The 18,859-nt window shown below is 36.9% G+C and overlaps 1 protein-coding gene across 2 annotated transcripts in view; it reads right to left on the minus strand.

The window, feature by feature from the left end:
* Positions 1–7,734: 7,734 nt before the first annotated feature.
* NPFFR2 (neuropeptide FF receptor 2) overlaps positions 7,735–18,859 on the minus strand; it is a 119,040-nt gene continuing 107,915 nt past the window's right edge. For both annotated transcript variants that reach the window (XM_024928574.4, XM_055111445.2), the window contains one exon: positions 7,735–12,000. In XM_024928574.4, coding sequence (XP_024784342.3) covers positions 11,166–12,000 — 835 coding nt within the window. In that variant the 3' untranslated portion in view covers positions 7,735–11,165. The remainder of the gene's footprint in view (positions 12,001–18,859) is intronic.

The following is an 18,859-nucleotide window of genomic DNA, read 5'->3' on the forward strand; positions in this document are numbered from 1 at the left end:
ATAATGTTTTATCCAAGAGGCAATGCAGATATTAGAGTAACAAGTTCATAAGTTACAACACTTGTTCTGACATTCAATTTACTCAAAATCAATGATTATTCACTTACATCTCTAAGGCAATATGCTAAGTGCTAAAGATACAAAGATTTAAAAATAGATTATTTTTCCTCAAAAGCCCACGTATAAAAAAGGAAAGCAATAAATGAAAAAAAGCATTTGATATATATTAAGCAATGATACATAGTCCATTATTAGTCCACTCTCATTCCTGCAGGATTGAGATTTTCACCATTATTAATTTTTTCCATTTTAACCTTAATTAGTATTTGTATGCTACATATATGTCATCTTCTGTAACAATGACTCTGTAACTGGTGAAAGCTTACACAAAGTCACTACTCAGGGCTAATTTATCAGGTGAAGAAACTTTCTTGACTTTCTTTTTTATTCAATATTTTTAAATTTGGCTTTTCCTACCTGAATATGTGGTATGTGCAATTGCAGACATAATTATATGAAGAGCAAGCAGTTTCAAATGCTTTATGTGACTCATTTAAGAACAATTTTGCAAATAGGTAATATTATCACCTCATTTTACAAATGAGGACACTGATGCACAGAAGGTTTAATTACCTTGCCCATAATCATGCAACTGATAACAAGCAATGAATCCTTGATTGGAACCTCTCTTCCTGCTCTGGTATCTTTTGTTTTAACTGCCACACTACCATAACTGTGGGCCATGTGAGGCATTAGCCACTGGAAAGACCATGATTATCCTCTTTCTATATTATAATCAGCAACTATAAAACATAAAACATTCCTATTCTGAAATTCATGCAGCTTCTTATAGTCTTCAAATTGTAACTTTCTATGTAAATTCATTCAAGCTGAATCTTTGGATTTTTTAATGTATGTATTTTTAATGTCTTGTTTGCTGAATTGGACATATGTTTAATGTGTATGTGGTATAATCCATGCTCCACTAACCACCATCATTCACTATCCAGAGAAAAGAAATGCACTACAGCACAATCCCTAAGCATGGGAGAAGTACAAGCGACCACCAGGTGGAGCGGCTGTCACTGGATGCTTGGTAAATGTTACCTAAGACAGAAGGCAGATTCAAACTAGAATTCCTTAACTAGTTATAACGCAAGCCAGGCAGAGATATCATTGAATGAAAGAACCTATTAAAAAGTATAGAAAATATTTTTCCTTACAAAAATGTACACTTCAAACAAATCAAATAACTGATTTTTTAAAAAAGAAGATGAAGTGTATTCTTTTTATATTTCTCCCATAAAAAAAATGATCACAAACTTAGTGGCACTTAGTTGGCACAATTCCTCTCCATCTGTGGACCTATAAACCAAACAAGCAGGTTACCTGCTTCTAAAATACAATAGTAGGGCTGGCATAGGATAACATTTACAGGCGTTCCTTCTCAAAAGGAGAGAAAATGGAAGGAAAAATAGGAGTCACCAATCCCAAATATTTTTTAAAATCCAGTGATGCAGATTCCCTTAGGTTCTAAGCCCTAGGAATAATCTTCTGTGGCTTGTGGTTTTGATTCCCTCTGAGCTCTTGGCTCTGCCCTCTAAGCTCTTAGCTCTTTTATGTGGGCTCATGGCTTTGCCTTTTGAGTTTTCAACTCTGTCCTTATTGTCATCTTCCCTTATTCATGAAAGGTATCACCTTTTACAGTTGAAGAGTTTTACCAGCTTGTTTTTTGCCTATAGAATTTTGGGAATTTTAGAGCCTTCTTTCATGTCATCCCCTCTCAGTCATTTTTAGTTTAATCAGGTAGTGTTTTCTGCTGATATAACATTCTCAAAAACTTGGTGGGTCTCCTATGTAGGCAACAGATTAAATTCTATTACACAAGAGGATCCTCAACAGATTTTTCAAAGATAATCCCATTTCCATTTTTGGCTTCTGCTGAGATGGCTAGGGGTATCTATGAGTCACATGCTTACTCTCTGAATACTCTGATCTTTTGTTTTTCTGAAATTTAGCAAAAGATTATCCAAACATACCCTGGATTTTTTTCATATAGCATACTTTTCTGACAATGACTCCCTTAATTTCATTTTTTGCAATCCAAATAGTCTTAGAAGTTCTCAAACTATCAAAACATGTTTTCTTTTATTAAAGACCATTCTTCCCTTAATTTATTTCCTCTTGAATTTTACTATAATCAACAAGAAGCAACCAAGCCATGCCTACAATATTTTGCTCAAAAATTTTCTCAGCTAAATATCCAAGTTCTAATTTCCACAAAATGACAAGACCTAATTTTATGAAACCTCTGCCACTATATAACAAGGCTCTCCTTTCCTCAAATTTCCCTAACATGCCCCTCATTTCCTTCTGAGTCTGTACAAGCAGTGCCTTAAACATCCACTTTTCTACTAAGAGTCTTTTCATGACAATGTAGGCATTCTCTAAAGTGATAAATATTTCTCTCTCTCCTGGTTCTTATTTCTTTCTCAGTTTTCACTAACAGAATTGCTAATATCCATATTTTTACCAACAGCCCATTCAAAAAGATCTAGGCTTAGTCTATCAGGATCCTCAGAATTCTTCCAACCCCTCTTCATTGCCATATTTCAAGCCACTTACACCTACTTATTGTCACTGTGGCTTCTCACTTCCAGGCACCAGGGCCTGCATTCATTTTCTACTATGGCCAAAACAAATTACCACAAACTTAGTGTGTCAAAACAACACAAATATATATTCTTACAGTCCCATAGGTTATAAGTGCAACATAGGCCTTACTGGGCTAAAATCAAGTCATCATCAGGGCTGTATTTCTTTCTGGAAGCTCTAGAGGAAAAACGCATTTCCTTGCCTTTTCCATCTCTAGAGGCCACTCATGACATTCCTTGAGTCATGTCCCTTTCCCACACATTCAAAGACAGGTTTCAATTTTTCTCAAATTGTGCCACTCTGATCTCTGTTATAGTCAGAGTTTCTTTTGCCTCTCCCTTCTGTATCTTTCTTCTGCTTAGAAGTACCCTTATGATTATGTTGGGTCTACCTAAATAATCCAGAATGATTTTTTCATTTCTAGATTCTTAGCTTAAGTACATCTGCGAAGTTTCTTTTGTCAAATACAGTAACATACTTAGAAATGCCAGGGATTTAGACATAGATATCTTGGAAGGGAGGAAACTATTATTTTACCTACCACAGAAAGCAAATGTCTTGTGTAAAGACTTGAAAGTACTTTCTAAAATCAAAATTAAAAAATGATTTCAAAAATAAAAAATAGTATATTTGATAATGTAAAAATGTAAACAATCTGTTCTCTCTTTTTTCTATAGTAGTAGAATTTAGACTGGGCACATGGCTGCTTACCTGAAGACTACATTTCCCAGCTGTCCTTGAAGATTGGCGTGGCTATGTGAGTAAATTTCGCTAACTGTATATAAACAACAGTGATTTGTATACTTTCCAGGTTTTCCACAATTTAAAGACCGACTACCTGCCCTAGTAGTGGGTCCCAGCTGTCCTTGAAGATTGACGTGGCTATGTGAGTACATTTGGCTAACTGTATATAAGCAGCAATGACTTGTATGCTTTCCAGGTTTTCCACAATTTAAAGACCCACTACCTGCCCTAGAGCTCTTCCTTTCCCTCCCCATGTTCTTATACATGGATGTGCCTATTGGTTAGTTGTGACCATGGAGACAAGAACAAAACTCTGTGGAGAAATTAACTAGTTTTCCATAATTATTCAGATAGTAAATATTTTAGGCTTTGTCAACTGGATGGTCTCTGTGTCAATTACTCAGATCTTCTATTCTAGCACAAAAGCAGCTATAGACAATCTATAAATAAAATGGGCAGAGCTGTGTTCTAATAAGATTGTACTTGCTAAAATGTGGTGGAGGGCCAGATTTGAGGGTAGTTTGCTGATTCCTGCTCTTTAGCAGTCAGAAGGAAGGAATCTGGGTTTCTAAATAAAGGCTATGCTAAACTAGACCACTCCCATCAGGTATAATTTTATGAGAGAGATATAATTATCTATCTTCTTTAAGTCACTTAAAAAAAAAAAAACTCTTTCAAGGCTGAGGTCTTTACCCTCATATCTGTATGCATACATGTGCACACAGGTGCATGTTGAATAAGGGAAAATGTAGCTATCTGCCTGCTACTCAAAGATTAATATCTTGAATTAGAGAGTGTGTTTACAAGTTGCTAAGAAAAATAAATGGAGATGAGGGCAAAAACCATGAAGAGGGAATTGACTAAGGTGGAAATGCAAATGAATACAAGTGAAGACAAATGAATACAAATGAATCAAATTAAATGTAGAATATTTTTTAATGTTCAATTGTGTAGCAATACACATGGGGATACAAGTTCTTTCTTATCAAATTGGCAAAACAACTAGTTTTATGGAATGCGTAGTATTTGAGAGTAAGTGAGTGAACAAAGTTTTACATCACTAAGTGAAGTATTAAATGTTAAAAATCTTTCCAAGAAATATTTGACAATCTGCATTAAAACAGTAAGAAATGTACATGCATTTTTGGCCAAGTAATTGAATTTCTTGGAAGTCTGTTCTAAGATGTGTCGTGGGAAGTCAGGGACCCCAAACGGAGTGACTGGCTGAAGCCATGGCAGAAGAATGTGGATTGTGAAGATTTCATGGACATTTATTAGTTCCCCAAATTAATACTTTTGTAATTTCTTATGCCTGTCTTTACTGCAATCTCTAAACATAAATTGTAAAGATTTCATGGACACTTATCACTTCCCCAATCAATACCCTTGTGATTTCCTATGCCTGTCTTTACTTTAATCTCTTAATCTTGTCAGCTGAGGAGGATGTATATTGCCTCAGGACCCTGTAATAATTGCATTAACTGCACAAATTGTACAGCATGTGTGTTTGAGCAATATGAAATGTGGGCACCTTGGAAAAATAACAGGATAACAGCAATAGTTCAGGGAATAAGAGAGATAACCTTAAACTCTCACCACCGGTGAGCCAGGCAGAACAGAGCCATATTTCTCTTCTTTCAAAAGCAAATGGGAGAAATATCGCTGAATTCTTTTTCTCAGCATGGAACATCCCTGAGAAAGAGAATACGTGCCTGGAGGTATAGGCTTATAAACAGCCCCCCCCAGGTGCGCCTGTCTGTGAAGGTCGAGACTGCAGAGGTGAAATAGACTCCAGTCTCCCATAGCGCTCCCAGGCTTATTAGGAAGAGGAAATTCCCGCCTAATAAATTTTGGTCAGACCGGTTGATCTCAAAACCCTGTCTCCTGATAAGATGTTATCAATAACAATGGTGCCCAAAACTTCATTAGCAATTTTAATTTCACCCCGTCCTGTGGTCCTGTGATCTCACCCTGCCTCCACTTGCCTTGTGATATTCTATTACCTTGTAAAGTACTTGATGTCTGTGACCCACACCTATTCGCACACTCCCTCCCCTTTTGAAACTCCCTAATAAAAACTTGCTGGTTTTTGCAGCTTGTGGGGCATCACGGAACCTACCGACATGTGATGTCTCCCTGAGATGCCCAGCTTTAAAAATTCTCTCTTTTGTACTCTGTCCCTTTATTTCTCAAGCTGGCCGACGCTTAAGGAAAATAGAAAAGAACCTACATGAATATCGGGGCAGGTTCCCCGATAAAGATGATTATAAATATGCCCAGTATTTTACAAGGTGTAAATAACTGTATCATTTTATAAAATGTAAGAAATAATTTATATTTCCAGGTACAGGGAAGAAACTCAATAAATAATGGAAGTGGAATGAAAATAAAATATTTTGATGACTACTAAACAACATAAAACATGTCCTTGATACACTAAGTTACATAAAAAGGTAATAAAGTATATGCCTCAGAATCATAGTGAAAGAAAGCATGTACCCTTGCCCACAAATGACAGCAAGAATGATTATCAGTAAGTGACAGCAGAATAAAGAATGATTTTATTTTATTTTACTTTGTTTTATTTCATCTGCTTTTGTATATTACTTAATGTTTCTATTATGTTCTGAATTATTTCAATATTTAAAAATAAAATAACACATATTCATAAATAAATTTAATGAAAATTAAAAACTGGTAATATTTGCAACCAGTTAATTTGCTCAAATATTTATCATGTGTCCATTATGAGCCACACACTCTCTTAGACACTGAATGATACAATGATAAACAAGACAAAAATCTTTGCCTTTATGGATTTTGCTTCTTGGTAGGGGATAGATATTAAACAAGTAATTCAATAAATTTTGAAGATTATTGCAGATAATTAGAAGAGCTATGCAGGAAATAGGCAAGGCTCAGGTGGGGTTTCAGTTGAACACTGAAGGCTAAGGGGGAGCCGATATGTGAAGGTAAATGGGGAGGACATTCCTGGCAGGAAGAACACAGGTGCACAACACAGAAGCAGCAAAGGGCTTGGCCGATGTCAGAGGAAGAGACAGACAGTCTGTGTGAATGATGAGTATTGAGTTCAAGATGAGGTTAAGAGGTAGGCAAGGGCAGAAAAGGTAAATGTATGTAAGCCTAGGAGTTTGTTTCTTTCCTAATTTGAAAGGAAACTATTGATGGCTTTGAAATGAGAAAGTGACATCTAACTTGTTTTTTAAAAAGATTGTTCTGCCTTTTATTGAAGATGCTATGCCTTAAATACAAAAATGTGTAGCAATGAATAAAAATACAAAAGGAAACAAAAAATACACAGGGAAAATGGCCAAAGAATAGGAAGAGGAAGAAATATAAATTAGTAAGAAACAGAGCAATGTTCAACTACACTAGTAATCAAAACAAATTTAACTGATTTTTCACATATAAAAGTAGCAAAGTTGAAGAAAAACTTAACGTGTTAAGGATACTGTGAGATGATCAGCCACAAAACTGGAATTTTATATTAATAGTTTTAAAAATAACAAGGTACATATCAAAAGTATTACAAAAATGCTCTTTCTAGTAATTTTCCTGCTAGGAATCTACTTTAGGAAATAATCACTATTGGCAAATTTTATATACAGGGTGCTGAAGTAAGTGTTAGTTGAAATATGTGTTTTCAGTGTGTTTTTTTTCTTCTTGCTAGAGGGATTATGTGTAATTTTATTCTCTTCTTTGTACTATTCTGTGTTTCTCACAAATTCTACAAGTAGCCCAGGTATTATTTTACAATCAGAAAAATGGTGATTGAAGAAGTGGTTAAGAGGTAGTCCAAAATAAGTTCATCATAACACACAGATGATATGATATAGAAGGAAAAAATAACGTTTTGGAATTATATGTTTCTGAGTTACAAACTTGTTTGTACTACTTTCAAGCTTCATGACTTTGAGTAAACCAGCTTCTCTTAGACTTGGTACTCTCATCTGTAAAATGGGAATAATACATACCTTGGAGTGCTCTAGTGAGGGTTATCAAACATGTAAAATATAACCTAGCATGGGCTTGAGACTATTATAACTACTACTCCTATTAATACTTTTCACTATCATCGAGACAGCAACAATCATTTAGCCTTTGCTAAGTTATAGTTTCTCTGCTTTTTATTATACAAACTTCCCCCCATCATTTAATACTCACAGCAGACCAGGAGGAAGGAGCTATTGTTATTCCCATATTACAGATAAGAAAATTCAGGCATAGGAAATTTGTTTGTACAAAGCACTAAGCTATTAGGTAGCAAATCATATATGACTATATAACCTAAATCTTAGTGACTATGCATGTTCAAGACATTTTAGCTTTCTTTATCTGTTATTTTGTTGTTTGAATTCATAGAAAAGCTCTCCTTTGTCTGTAACAGGTATACTAGAATCTCTATGCAAAATTCTACTTGTTCAGAATTAGACATTCCTCTTAAGCAACATGACAGATGGTTTTTGCCTGTGGCAATTATCTAGCATATATGTATTTACTGCCTATTACTGTGATCCACACTGTAGGGGATCTAAAGATGAGAAAGGCCTAATTCATTATGCCCTTAAGAAATTTATATTCTAGTTGCAAGCACAAGACAAAGCAATTACAAGTTAGGTTGTCATATATAAGAGGTACATAGTACTTAGAAAAGAATAACAATTTCTGCTGTAAGAATGCAGACTTCTGAGAGAGGTGGCTTTTTAACAGATCTTGGACAAAATATAGACAGTCAAATAAGGGAGTAAAGCAGTGAATAAGTAATAAATGAGGAAAAACACAACAATCTAGGCTGACCATTTCTGACTTGAGTTTTGAAAACAATTTGTGTCAGAGATATAATCAGGAGATGAGGGCCAGTCCATGGTGGGCTTTTAAAATGCACATCTTTTAAGAGGCAGAGAGCCTATTACAAAAAGAGAGAGAGCTATTATAAGAAATATAATAGATAGACTCCCAGAGACTTACTTATATTTGTCAAACTATTTATTAATGAAAGAAAGCAAATTAGTCCTCCAGTTCAGGAACATGCCTTTGCCAACTTTAGAAATAATTAAAAGATGCAAGACTGAACATCAGGATAAGATGCAGTAAGGAGAGTTTTGTAACCATTAGGGAAGATGAAACAGGGAATAGAAGGTGATAAAAGCAGGCAGATGAATGGGAGGACATGCAATTTAGTGATAATGAGTTTCAAGTGCTGACAGAATGTGATCTGTCTGAGGAGGCCCATAAGAAAGTGATAGTCTATATCAAAATAATCTTCTATGCCTGAGTACACTGACTGTAAATAGTATTTCAGTAAATCAAGATAAAAGAATATATGGTCAAATTCTATACCTACAACTTTTAAGAGTTGCCCTTCATAATTGTAGGAAATAACACTTGTATATTCAAATAACACATGGCTCAATTCAACTAAAAACTCAACAATTGGCTGGGTGTGGTGGCTCACACCTATGGTCCCAGCACTTTGGGTGGCCGAGGTGAGTAGATCACCCGAAATCAAGAGTTCAAGACCAGCCTGGCCAACATGGCGAAACTCCGTCTCTACTAAAAATATGCAAAAATTAGGCCAGGTGCAGTGACTCATGCCTGTAATCCCAGCACTTTGGGAGGCCCAGGCGGGCTGATCACACAGTCAGGAGATCGAGACCATCCTGGCTAACATGGTGAAACCCTGTCTCTACTAAAAATACAAAAAATTAGCCATGCGTGGTGGCGGGCGCCTGTAGTCCCAGCTACTTGGGATGCTGAGGCAGGACAATGGCGTGAACCTGGGAGGCGGAGCTTGCAGTGAGCCGAGATCATGCCACTGCACTCCAGCCTGGGCGACAGAGTGAGACTCCATCTCAAAAAAAAGCAAAAATTAGCCAGGTGCAGTGGTGCGTACCTGTAATCCCAGCTACTGGGGAGGCTGAGGCAGGAGAATTCCTTAAACCTGGGAGGTGGAGGTTGCATTCAGCAGAGATCACACCACTGCACTCCAGCCTATCCAACCTAGGCAACAGAGAGAGACTTCGTAAAAAAAAAAAAAAAAAACCCAAAAAAACAAAAACAAACAAATAAGCAAAAAACTACAATTATTTCTCAAAAGACTAGAATGTGGAAAAGTTTTATTCCATTTAGTGTTGCTATAATGGAATTCTGAGGTTTTGTAATTTACAAAGAAAAGAGGTTTATTTGGCTCACAATTGTGGTGACTGGAAAGTTTAAGAGCATGGCACTGGCATCTGCTTGGCTTCTGGTGAGGGCCATGTCCTACGTTACAACGTGGCAGAGAAGCAGAAAAGTGAGCAGGCATGTCCAAAGAGACAAAACATGAGAAGAATCTTGCTTTACAACAACCCACTTTTGCCATAATGAATCCAGTTTCAGAAGAGTAAGAACTCACTCCTGTGAAATGACATTAACCTATTAATGAGGGTGGTGCCCCCATGATCTGATCACCTCCCTCTAGGTTCCAGCTTCCCACACTGCCACACTGGGAATCAAATTTTACCATGAGTTTTGATGGAGACAAACCACATCCAAACCATAGCAAATGCTTTTAGTTTGAACCACAAAAATGACTGAAAAAAGTAAAATAGCTTCACTTCTAGAAATTTATTTTTATTTGCCAAACTGTTTATTTTGTTATAATTTCCAATTTTCTAGAGATTTACCTCATCCTAGAATAAAAGCTAACGCTGACAACCATTATCATTAGATAATTCTAACATAGCTGAAACCAGGGGTTGTTAATTCATTTTTAAACAATAATACTAATTTACTAAACCCAGGGTGCTGGATTTAAATGTGCTCAGTAGAAGATTTGAAATAATTGTTCTTGCTCTCTATGTGAGAGTCATGATAATTGTTAAACATCTATGATTAAACACTTCAAAGAAAGGTGCCGTTTTTCTGCTAACTGCTGCATTATTAAAGGGTTTGCTTCTTTACATCAGAGATTCTGTTAGAAAAAGGGGTTAAGTTGGGGTCCTCAATCAGCTCTGTAACAAATGTGTGTTCAACTAGGGCATAAACTTCACTTATGAAAATATGAAAAAGCCAACAAAAACTCCTTTGTACTCTTTTTAAAAAATCAACTTTTAAATATAAAGAAATATGTGTCCCTTTATTTGCTACTACAGTTCTAATACACAGGAAGTGAGGGCCTCTGTGATATAATTACCCATGGACCTATAATATCTTGCCTTTGTAGATTAACCGAAATGAAGTAATGGAAATGAGAAAAACAACAGCAGAGAATTTCATGTGATTGAATGTATTTCTTAGAAAACCAAGTACAGTTTATAAACATAAGCAGAGTAATAGTCTTGTAATGTAAAATTTTAAATCCAAAATCAAAGGAGAAATTGATAAAATCTAGTTTCATGCAAAGCACTGCTCATCATCACCATTTGGGGAAAATACACACACACACATGCACGCACGCGTGCAAGCTTGATTTGACGCATACACAAATGCTTAAGTTGGGAAAGATGAGGCTTTGTAAACTGTTCTCTAGAAATATATTTATTCATGCAAACATGTCTAAGTCACTCTACGTATTTTTATACAACATAAGATTGTTTATGATCTTATGACCATTTTTGTTTATTTTTGTTTTTTTGCCAGAGAGGGCTTTCAGTAAATGTTTTATTTAGAACATTCTTTGAAAAATTTGAAGTGCAAAGCCACAAAAAGCAATCGATTTAAATATATAATGCATAGTAGAGTTAGGATTATCACACTAGCTCTTTTTAAATCTCACTGCTGTTAGTAGTTTCTTTTAATTCTTCCATCACTAATTCCTGTTGGGGTTTTTCAGCACTTTTCCTATAAAGCAAGTTTTCCTCATGAGGGTTTTGAAATGTAGATTCCTGGACAAGCTGATTAGATGTGTTTATGAGCACATGGCTTTTAGCTTTTAGGGCATAAGCTTCCATAGGCTTTGCTCTTTTTTGGCAGAGGTGGAGCTGGAAAGCTTCTTGGAAACCACGGCGGAAATTCTCGTTGAAGAAACCATAAATGATGGGATTGACACTGCTGTTGCCGAATGCCAGCCAGTGTGCGAAAGGGTAGATGTAGATGTTGATGATCTGCAGTTCATTTGGAGAAAGGTCAGCGTAGTCTGAGAGCATCATTAGAGTCCACAGGGGCAGCCATGACAGAATAAAAAGCAGGGCCACAATCAGGAGCATCTTAATGACCTTCTGCTTCTTCCTGGACACCACGTGCCACTGCTCCTGGTTCTTCCTGCCTGTGTGAGGAACTGCAGCCCTGAAGAGTGAAATTCCAATCCTTCCATACATGATGACAATGAGGGAGAGGGGAGCCAGGTAGATGTTGGCAAACAGCACAGTGGTGTAGATCTTCCTCATTTCCTGATTTGGCCAATCTTCCCGGCACCAGTAGACTGGACTGGTTTTATTCTGGGAGTTGAGTCTCACTCGGTAATATTTTTCTTCTTGCACATGTAACATTACTGCAGATGGAGACATAATGGTGATGGCTAGGACCCAGATGATCATAATAATGACAAACGCTGTCTTTACAGTGAGCTTTGGTTTAAAAGGGTAGACCACACACCGGAACCTGCAATTAAAGACAAATATAAATGAGGCACTGCTTCATCACTTCTGACCAAGTCATACACCAAATTTATGTATGTAGTTACAGGCCTCTCACCCCACAGTCCCCTCAAAAATATAGTAAGTTACCATTTATAGTAGAAAGGCATGCATTGTCATTTTCTGTAATTGATAAGAGATAAATTTTAATTCAAAATTTGAATAAATGGAGTATAGCAGACACTGTTAATAATAAAAAGTAACAAAGAACATGAATGCCTAAAACCGTTTCAGACTCTGTTCCATTAATTTGCATGGACTGTCTCTTTTTTTTTTTTTTTTTTAATTATACTTTAAGTTTTAGGGTACATGTGCACATTGTGCAGGTTAGTTACATATGTATACATGTGCCATGCTGGTGCGCTGCACCCACTAACTCGTCATCTAGCATTAGGTATATCTCCCAATGCTATCCCTCCCACCTCCCCCCTCCCCACCACAGTCCCCAGAGTATGAAATTCCCCTTCCTGTGTCCATGTGATCTCATTGTTCAATTCCCACCTATGAGTGAGAATATGCGGTGTTTGGTTTTTTGTTCTTGCAATAGTTTACTGAGAATGATGGTTTCCAGTTTCATCCATGTCCCTACAAAGGATATGAACTCATCATTTTTTATGGCTGCATAGTATTCCATGGTGTATATGTGCCACATTTTCTTAATCCAGTCTATCATTGTTGGACATTTGGGTTGGTTCCAAGTCTTTGCTATTGTGAATAATGCCGCAATAAACATACGTGTGCATGTGTCTTTATAGCAGCATGATTTATAGTCATTTGGGTATATACCCAGTAATGGGATGGCTGGGTCAAATGGTATTTCTAGTTCTAGATCCCTGAGGAATCGCCACACTGACTTCCACAATGGTTGAACTAGTTTACAGTCCCACCAACAGTGTAAAAGTCTTCCTATTTCTCCACATCCTCTCCAGCACCTGTTGTTTCCTGACTTTTTAATGATTGCCATTCTAACTGGTGTGAGATGATATCTCATAGTGGTTTTGATTTGCATTTCTCTGATGGCCAGTGATGATGAGCATTTTTTCATGTGTTTTTTGGCTGCATAAATGTCTTCTTTTGAGAAGTGCCTGTTCATGTCCTTCGCCCACTTTTTGATGGGGTTGTTTGTTTTTTTCTTGTAAATTTGTTTGAGTTCACTGTAGATTCTGGATATCAGCCCTTTGTCAGATGAGTAGGTTGCGAAAATTTTCTCCCATGTTGTAGGTTGCCTATTCACTCTGATGGTAGTTTCTTTTGCTGTGCAGAAGCTCTTTAGTTTAATTAGATCCCATTTGTCAATTTTGGCTTTTGTTGCCATTGCTTTTGGTGTTTTGGACATGAAGTCCTTGCCCACGCCTATGTCCTGAATGGTAATGCCTAGGTTTTCTTCTAGGGTTTTTATGGTTTTAGGTCTAACGTTTAAATCTTTAATCCATCTTGAATTGATTTTTGTATAAGGTGTAAGGAAGGGATCCAGTTTCAGCTTTCTACATATGGCTAGCCAGTTTTCCCAGCACCATTTATTAAATAGGGAATCCTTTCCCCATTGCTTGTTTTTCTCAGGTTTGTCAAAGATCAGATAGTTGTAGGTAAGCGGCATTATTTCTGAGGGCTCTGTTCTGTTCCATTGATCTATATTTCTGTTTTGGTACCAGTACCATGCTGTTTTGGTTACTGTAGCCTTGTAGTATAGTTTGAAGTCAGGTAGTGTGATGCCTCCAGCTTTGTTCTTTTGGCTTAGGATTGACTTGGCGATGCGGGCTCTCTTTTGGTTCCATATGAACTTTAAAGTAATTTTTTCCAATTCTGTGAAGAAAGTCATTGGTAGCTTGATGGGGATGGCATTGAATCTGTAAATTACCTTGGGCAGTATGGCCATTTTCACGATATTGATTCTTCCTACCCATGAGCAAGGAATGTTCTTCCATTTGTTTGTATCCTCTTTTATTTCCTTGAGCAGTGGTTTGTAGTTCTCCTTGAAGAGGTGCTTCACATCCCTTGTAAGTTGGATTCCTAGGTATTTTATTCTCTTTGAAGCAATTGTGAATGGGAGTTCACTCATGATTTGGCTCTCTGTTTGTCTGTTGTTGGTGTATAAGAATGCTTGTGATTTTTGTACATTGATTTTGTATCCTGAAACTTTGCTGAAGTTGCTTATCAGCTTAAGGAGATTTTGGGCTGAGACGATGGGGTTTTCTAGATAAACAATCATGTCGTCTGCAAACAGGGACAATTTGACTTCCTCTTTTCCTAATTGAATGCCCTTTATTTCCTTCTCCTGCCTGATTGCCCTGGCCAGAACTTCCAACACTATGTTGAATAGGAGCGGTGAGAGAGGGCATCCCTGTCTTGTGCCATGGACTGTCTCTTTAAGCCTCCTTGCTTAAAAGATAGGAAAACAGAATTGGAAATGTAAAAATCTTACCAATAATTACACAGGATTTTAACACAAGTAGTTTGGCTTCAGAGCTCAAACTCAACCTCTACAGTGTCCTCTTTAGATGGGTAGCTCTTAGGCTGTGGTAGACTGCTGATCTGTAGCAATCAATGAACCTTTTATCCCTCAGGCTCTTGTGTGGTCCCCTACGCATTATCTGTGTAACTTGCTTTGACCAATAGGATATTAGCAAACATGATGCAAGCAGAAGCTTTTTATACACTTGCATGTGGGGCAGGTCCTTCTGGATGCTTCCTCTTAAAATCCAGACTTCAATTTCCAAGAAGCTTGAATTAGATGAAAGGCATGTAGAGAAAGATTCTGGGAGATAAGAGCTTAGCCATTTTGGATGTTCCAGCCCCAGTTTAGCTCCCAGAATAATGCTGCAACATGAGTGTTTCCAGTTATAACACATGGAGCAGGAGGGTGAACAAAGAGGTGCCCAATTAACCCACAAAATCATGAGATGTAATAAACCAATATTGTTTGAAGCCACTAAGTGTTTTGCTGATTTGCTTTACAGCTGTAAAAATCTGAGAGTATTCATTATGAGTTTTGATTATGAGCCTTCCTAACATTCTATGTCCTCTGGTGAGTACAAAAATTCAGCGTCAGTATGTAGAGTAAGCCTGATTCATTTTACTATAATTTTGATATTGTGGATCTTGTTATTATTATTGAATTTCATTATGTTAATCAAAAGATAATCACACTATTATGCAACTGTGTAACATTTTATATTTTTTCAAAGTAACTATTACCTATTTAATCTTCTTTGATTTTTATGACTCCATAAAACTGAAATGTTATGAAAATTGTTACATTCCAGATCTGTAGATAAGAAAATGTAGAGTTTTAAGTGGCTGAGCAGCAACTCCAAATTAACTTATCTAACTTATCTTCATAGAATGACTAGTTAGCCTGGGCTTTGACTGCTCTGTTGTCATTCTTTATAACTCCTTCATGTGTAAGATCTTCTCTCTTCAACTTCAAGCGTTCTTCCAGTCTTCTAATCCGAGAATCCTCCCATTCACCTGCCGTGAAATTATGGGTAATTTCATAGACACAAACGTATGTATTTTGCTCTTTTTGAATACCTACTAATAGGGTTTTGGATATTATTGTTCAATTTACTTATTAAACAAATATATAAGTACATATATTTATATAGGAGATAAATTTTAACTCAAAATTTGAATAAATGGAGTATAGCAGACACTATTAACAATAAAAGTAATAATGAACAAATATAAAAGTACATATGTTTATCTGTACATATATGTATTTATATATTTGTATTTATAACAAATATATGTATTTATATATTTATATTTATAACAAATATATGTACTTACATATTTGTTTAATAAATGTACATATATAAGTATATATACTTATATATTTGTAAACATACATATATATGTGTTTGTGTGTATATATTCAGGAAGGCAAAGATGAATAAGATAGAGAATAGTCCCTGCTGAGAAAGTCAATGGAAATATAAAAATATTAAAAACTGTATAATAATTACTAAAATTCTGCTAAAAAGTTTGGACTTCATTTAAAGAGCAATGGGGATTCATTGAAGGATTTACATTGTAAAAGGCAGAATCATTTTTACAATTTAAGAAGCTTATTTGGGCTGCTATGAGAAAAAAATAAATTGGAGGTTGGCTTCCTGAGCCCGAAGGCCAGTTAGAAAACAATCTCAGTATTCCAAGTGGCAAAGGACAGTGGCCTGGTTCAGAACTAGTTAGCACTCAGAAATAATAGAATTTGGAGAGTGACAGCAAAATTGACAGAAAGAAGATTCAAGGATAAAGCTCAGGTTTTTTGTTTGAATTGAGTGACTGGTCCTGCCTTTCACTGATTTGGGGAGCATGAAAAAAACAGCTGCCTTTTATTTTGTTTGTGTATGGTGTGGGGCTTGGAATAATGAGTTCAGCTCTGGGCATGTTTAATTTAAGGCGCCTTTTGTTGAATGTGCAGTTGAAGTTGTACAGTAGGTGCTTTGGAACGTAACTGTAAAATTCAGGCAAAGGATTCAGTCAGGAGAAATCAGCCTGGGAATTTTTTTAGTTTGGCTTCCTGCAAAAGCTAGCCCTGAAAAAAAAAAGCATTTGAGTGCAAGTGCAAGAAATAAAGATGTGGTAGTTTTAAAACATTTCCAAGTTCTTTGACATTGCTTCCAAATTCTATTCCCTTTTCCTTGGCTAAGGATTGATGACTCAATCTCATGAATAGAATGCAACAAAAATGATACCACATCATGATTTTTGCTGGTACTCTCTTCTGGGACACAAACCGTCAGAGCCCTGAACTGACATATAAGAAGTCCAGGTACCTTCAAGTAGCCTTGCTGGAGAGCCCATTTGGAGAGACCAATAGAGACAAAGCTCTCTTAGCCCCCACATATTCAAGTTCTCCCTGGACTAGGTACCAACAGGAGAGTGAAAGAAGGTTCAGCCCTAACCTTGAAGCTGCTCCACCTGACATCAAGTAGAACAGAGACAAGCTGTACTTTCTAAATCTGTACATATCACAGATTCATGACATAATAAATATTGCTGTCATTTTAACTCACTAAGTGGTTTGATTTGGGGGTGGTTCATTATATATCAATAGATAACTGAAAGTATAGAGAAGTCATTCATTAATGGGAAGGTAGATAGCGAGGGATGTGAATCAAACCATTTGTTGCAGAATTATGCAACCCAAGGGGAGAGAATGGTGAGTACATCAACTCTCATGAGATTTTAGTTGAGGGCTACTTCTAGGGGTATTAATTATCTGACATTTCTTGTCTGTTCTGCTTAGGAACTGAGACTTTGCACAATTTGGATTTGAGATACAGAGATGAAGATACTGGCAGTTGGATGTAAGACAGAACCCACTGAAAGTTTAAGAGATCTGGCAGAGCACTGAGAGTCTCTGCTACAAAAGTGTGATGGCTAATTTAATCCATCGACTTGACTGGGCCAAGGGGTGCTGAGATTGAATCTTATTTCTGGATGCGCCTATAAAAGTGTTTCTGGATAAGATTAGCATCTTAATCAGTGGATTCGGTAAAGTGGATTGCCCTCCCAGTGTGGGTAGGCATCATCCAGTCATCTGAGGGCCTGAATAGAACAAGAAGTGGAGGAAGGAGGAATTTGCCCCCTTTTTTCCCTGACGCATTGCTTGAGCTAGGACATCTCATATCATATTCTCCTGCCCACAGGATGCAATTTACACAAATGGCCAATTGCACAATTGGCTATCCCTAGTTCTCAGGCTTTGGGACTTGGACTGAATAATATCACTGGCTTTCTGAGGTCTCCAATTTACAGGCAGCATATTCTGAGATTTCTCAGTTTTCATAATTATGAGTCAATTTCTCGTAATAAATCTCTCTCTTTGTGGACAAATGTACCACTTCACCTGCCTTGTTCCAGCTGAACTACCTCTCTGCATTTCTCTGAACAAGTGCCTCCTATTTCAATGCCGTAAGTATATACTTGTCTTAAGGGATGCCCTTTTCCCAGTTTCTTCTAAGGGTAAATTTCTGACTTCTCAAGGAATCAGAAGGTCTCACTTCTTTTGTGAATCCACTACTCCCTGTCCTAATAGGTAGAATTGATTATTATCTCTTTTGCATAGCTGTCAAACACTGGTCACCTATTAGAAAGCATTATTTGTAAATATTTGTTAATGACTTTGCCTGCTCCGCCAGATTGTAGCCTTCCTGAGGCAGTACTTCTAATTTGTTTTAGATGTTACCAACCCAGCCCAGTATCTGGCACATCATAAATGCTCAACAACATGTGTGAATGAATGAATGGATGAATGATTTTCAATCTTAAAATCTAGATAAAATTTCAGATTTATTTTAGCTCATTTGCATTTCTGCTGTTAGAAACGTCTATATTGTAGTGTGAAAAATAGGGAAATTTTACCATCTCCAATTATTTATTTTTAAAGTATGGAAAATTCAATAGTTTCATTTTCTTATTACTGAAACTTTAGTAGGTATGTTGCTCTTAAAGAGGTAGATATTCTCAGGTTCCGTTCCAAAATGGCCGGATAGGAACAGCTCTGGTCTGCAGCTCCCAGCATGATAGATGCAGAAGATGGGTTATTTCTGCATTTCCACCTGAGGTACCTGGTTCATCTCACTGGGACTGGTTGGACAGTGGGTGCAGCCCACGGAGGGTGAGCCAAAGCAGGACGGGGCATCACCTCAGCTGGGAAGCACAAGGGGTCGGGGAATTTCCCTTTCCTAGCCAAGGGAAGCCATGACAGACTGTACCTGGAAAATTGGGACACTCTCGCCAATGACAGGATCAAATTCAAATATAACGCTATTAACCTTAAATGTAAATGCGATAAATGCCCCAATTAAAAGACACAG

The sequence above is a fragment of the Pan paniscus genome, chromosome 3, assembly GCF_029289425.2.
Source record: "Pan paniscus chromosome 3, NHGRI_mPanPan1-v2.0_pri, whole genome shotgun sequence".
Lineage (NCBI taxonomy): Eukaryota > Metazoa > Chordata > Mammalia > Primates > Hominidae > Pan > Pan paniscus.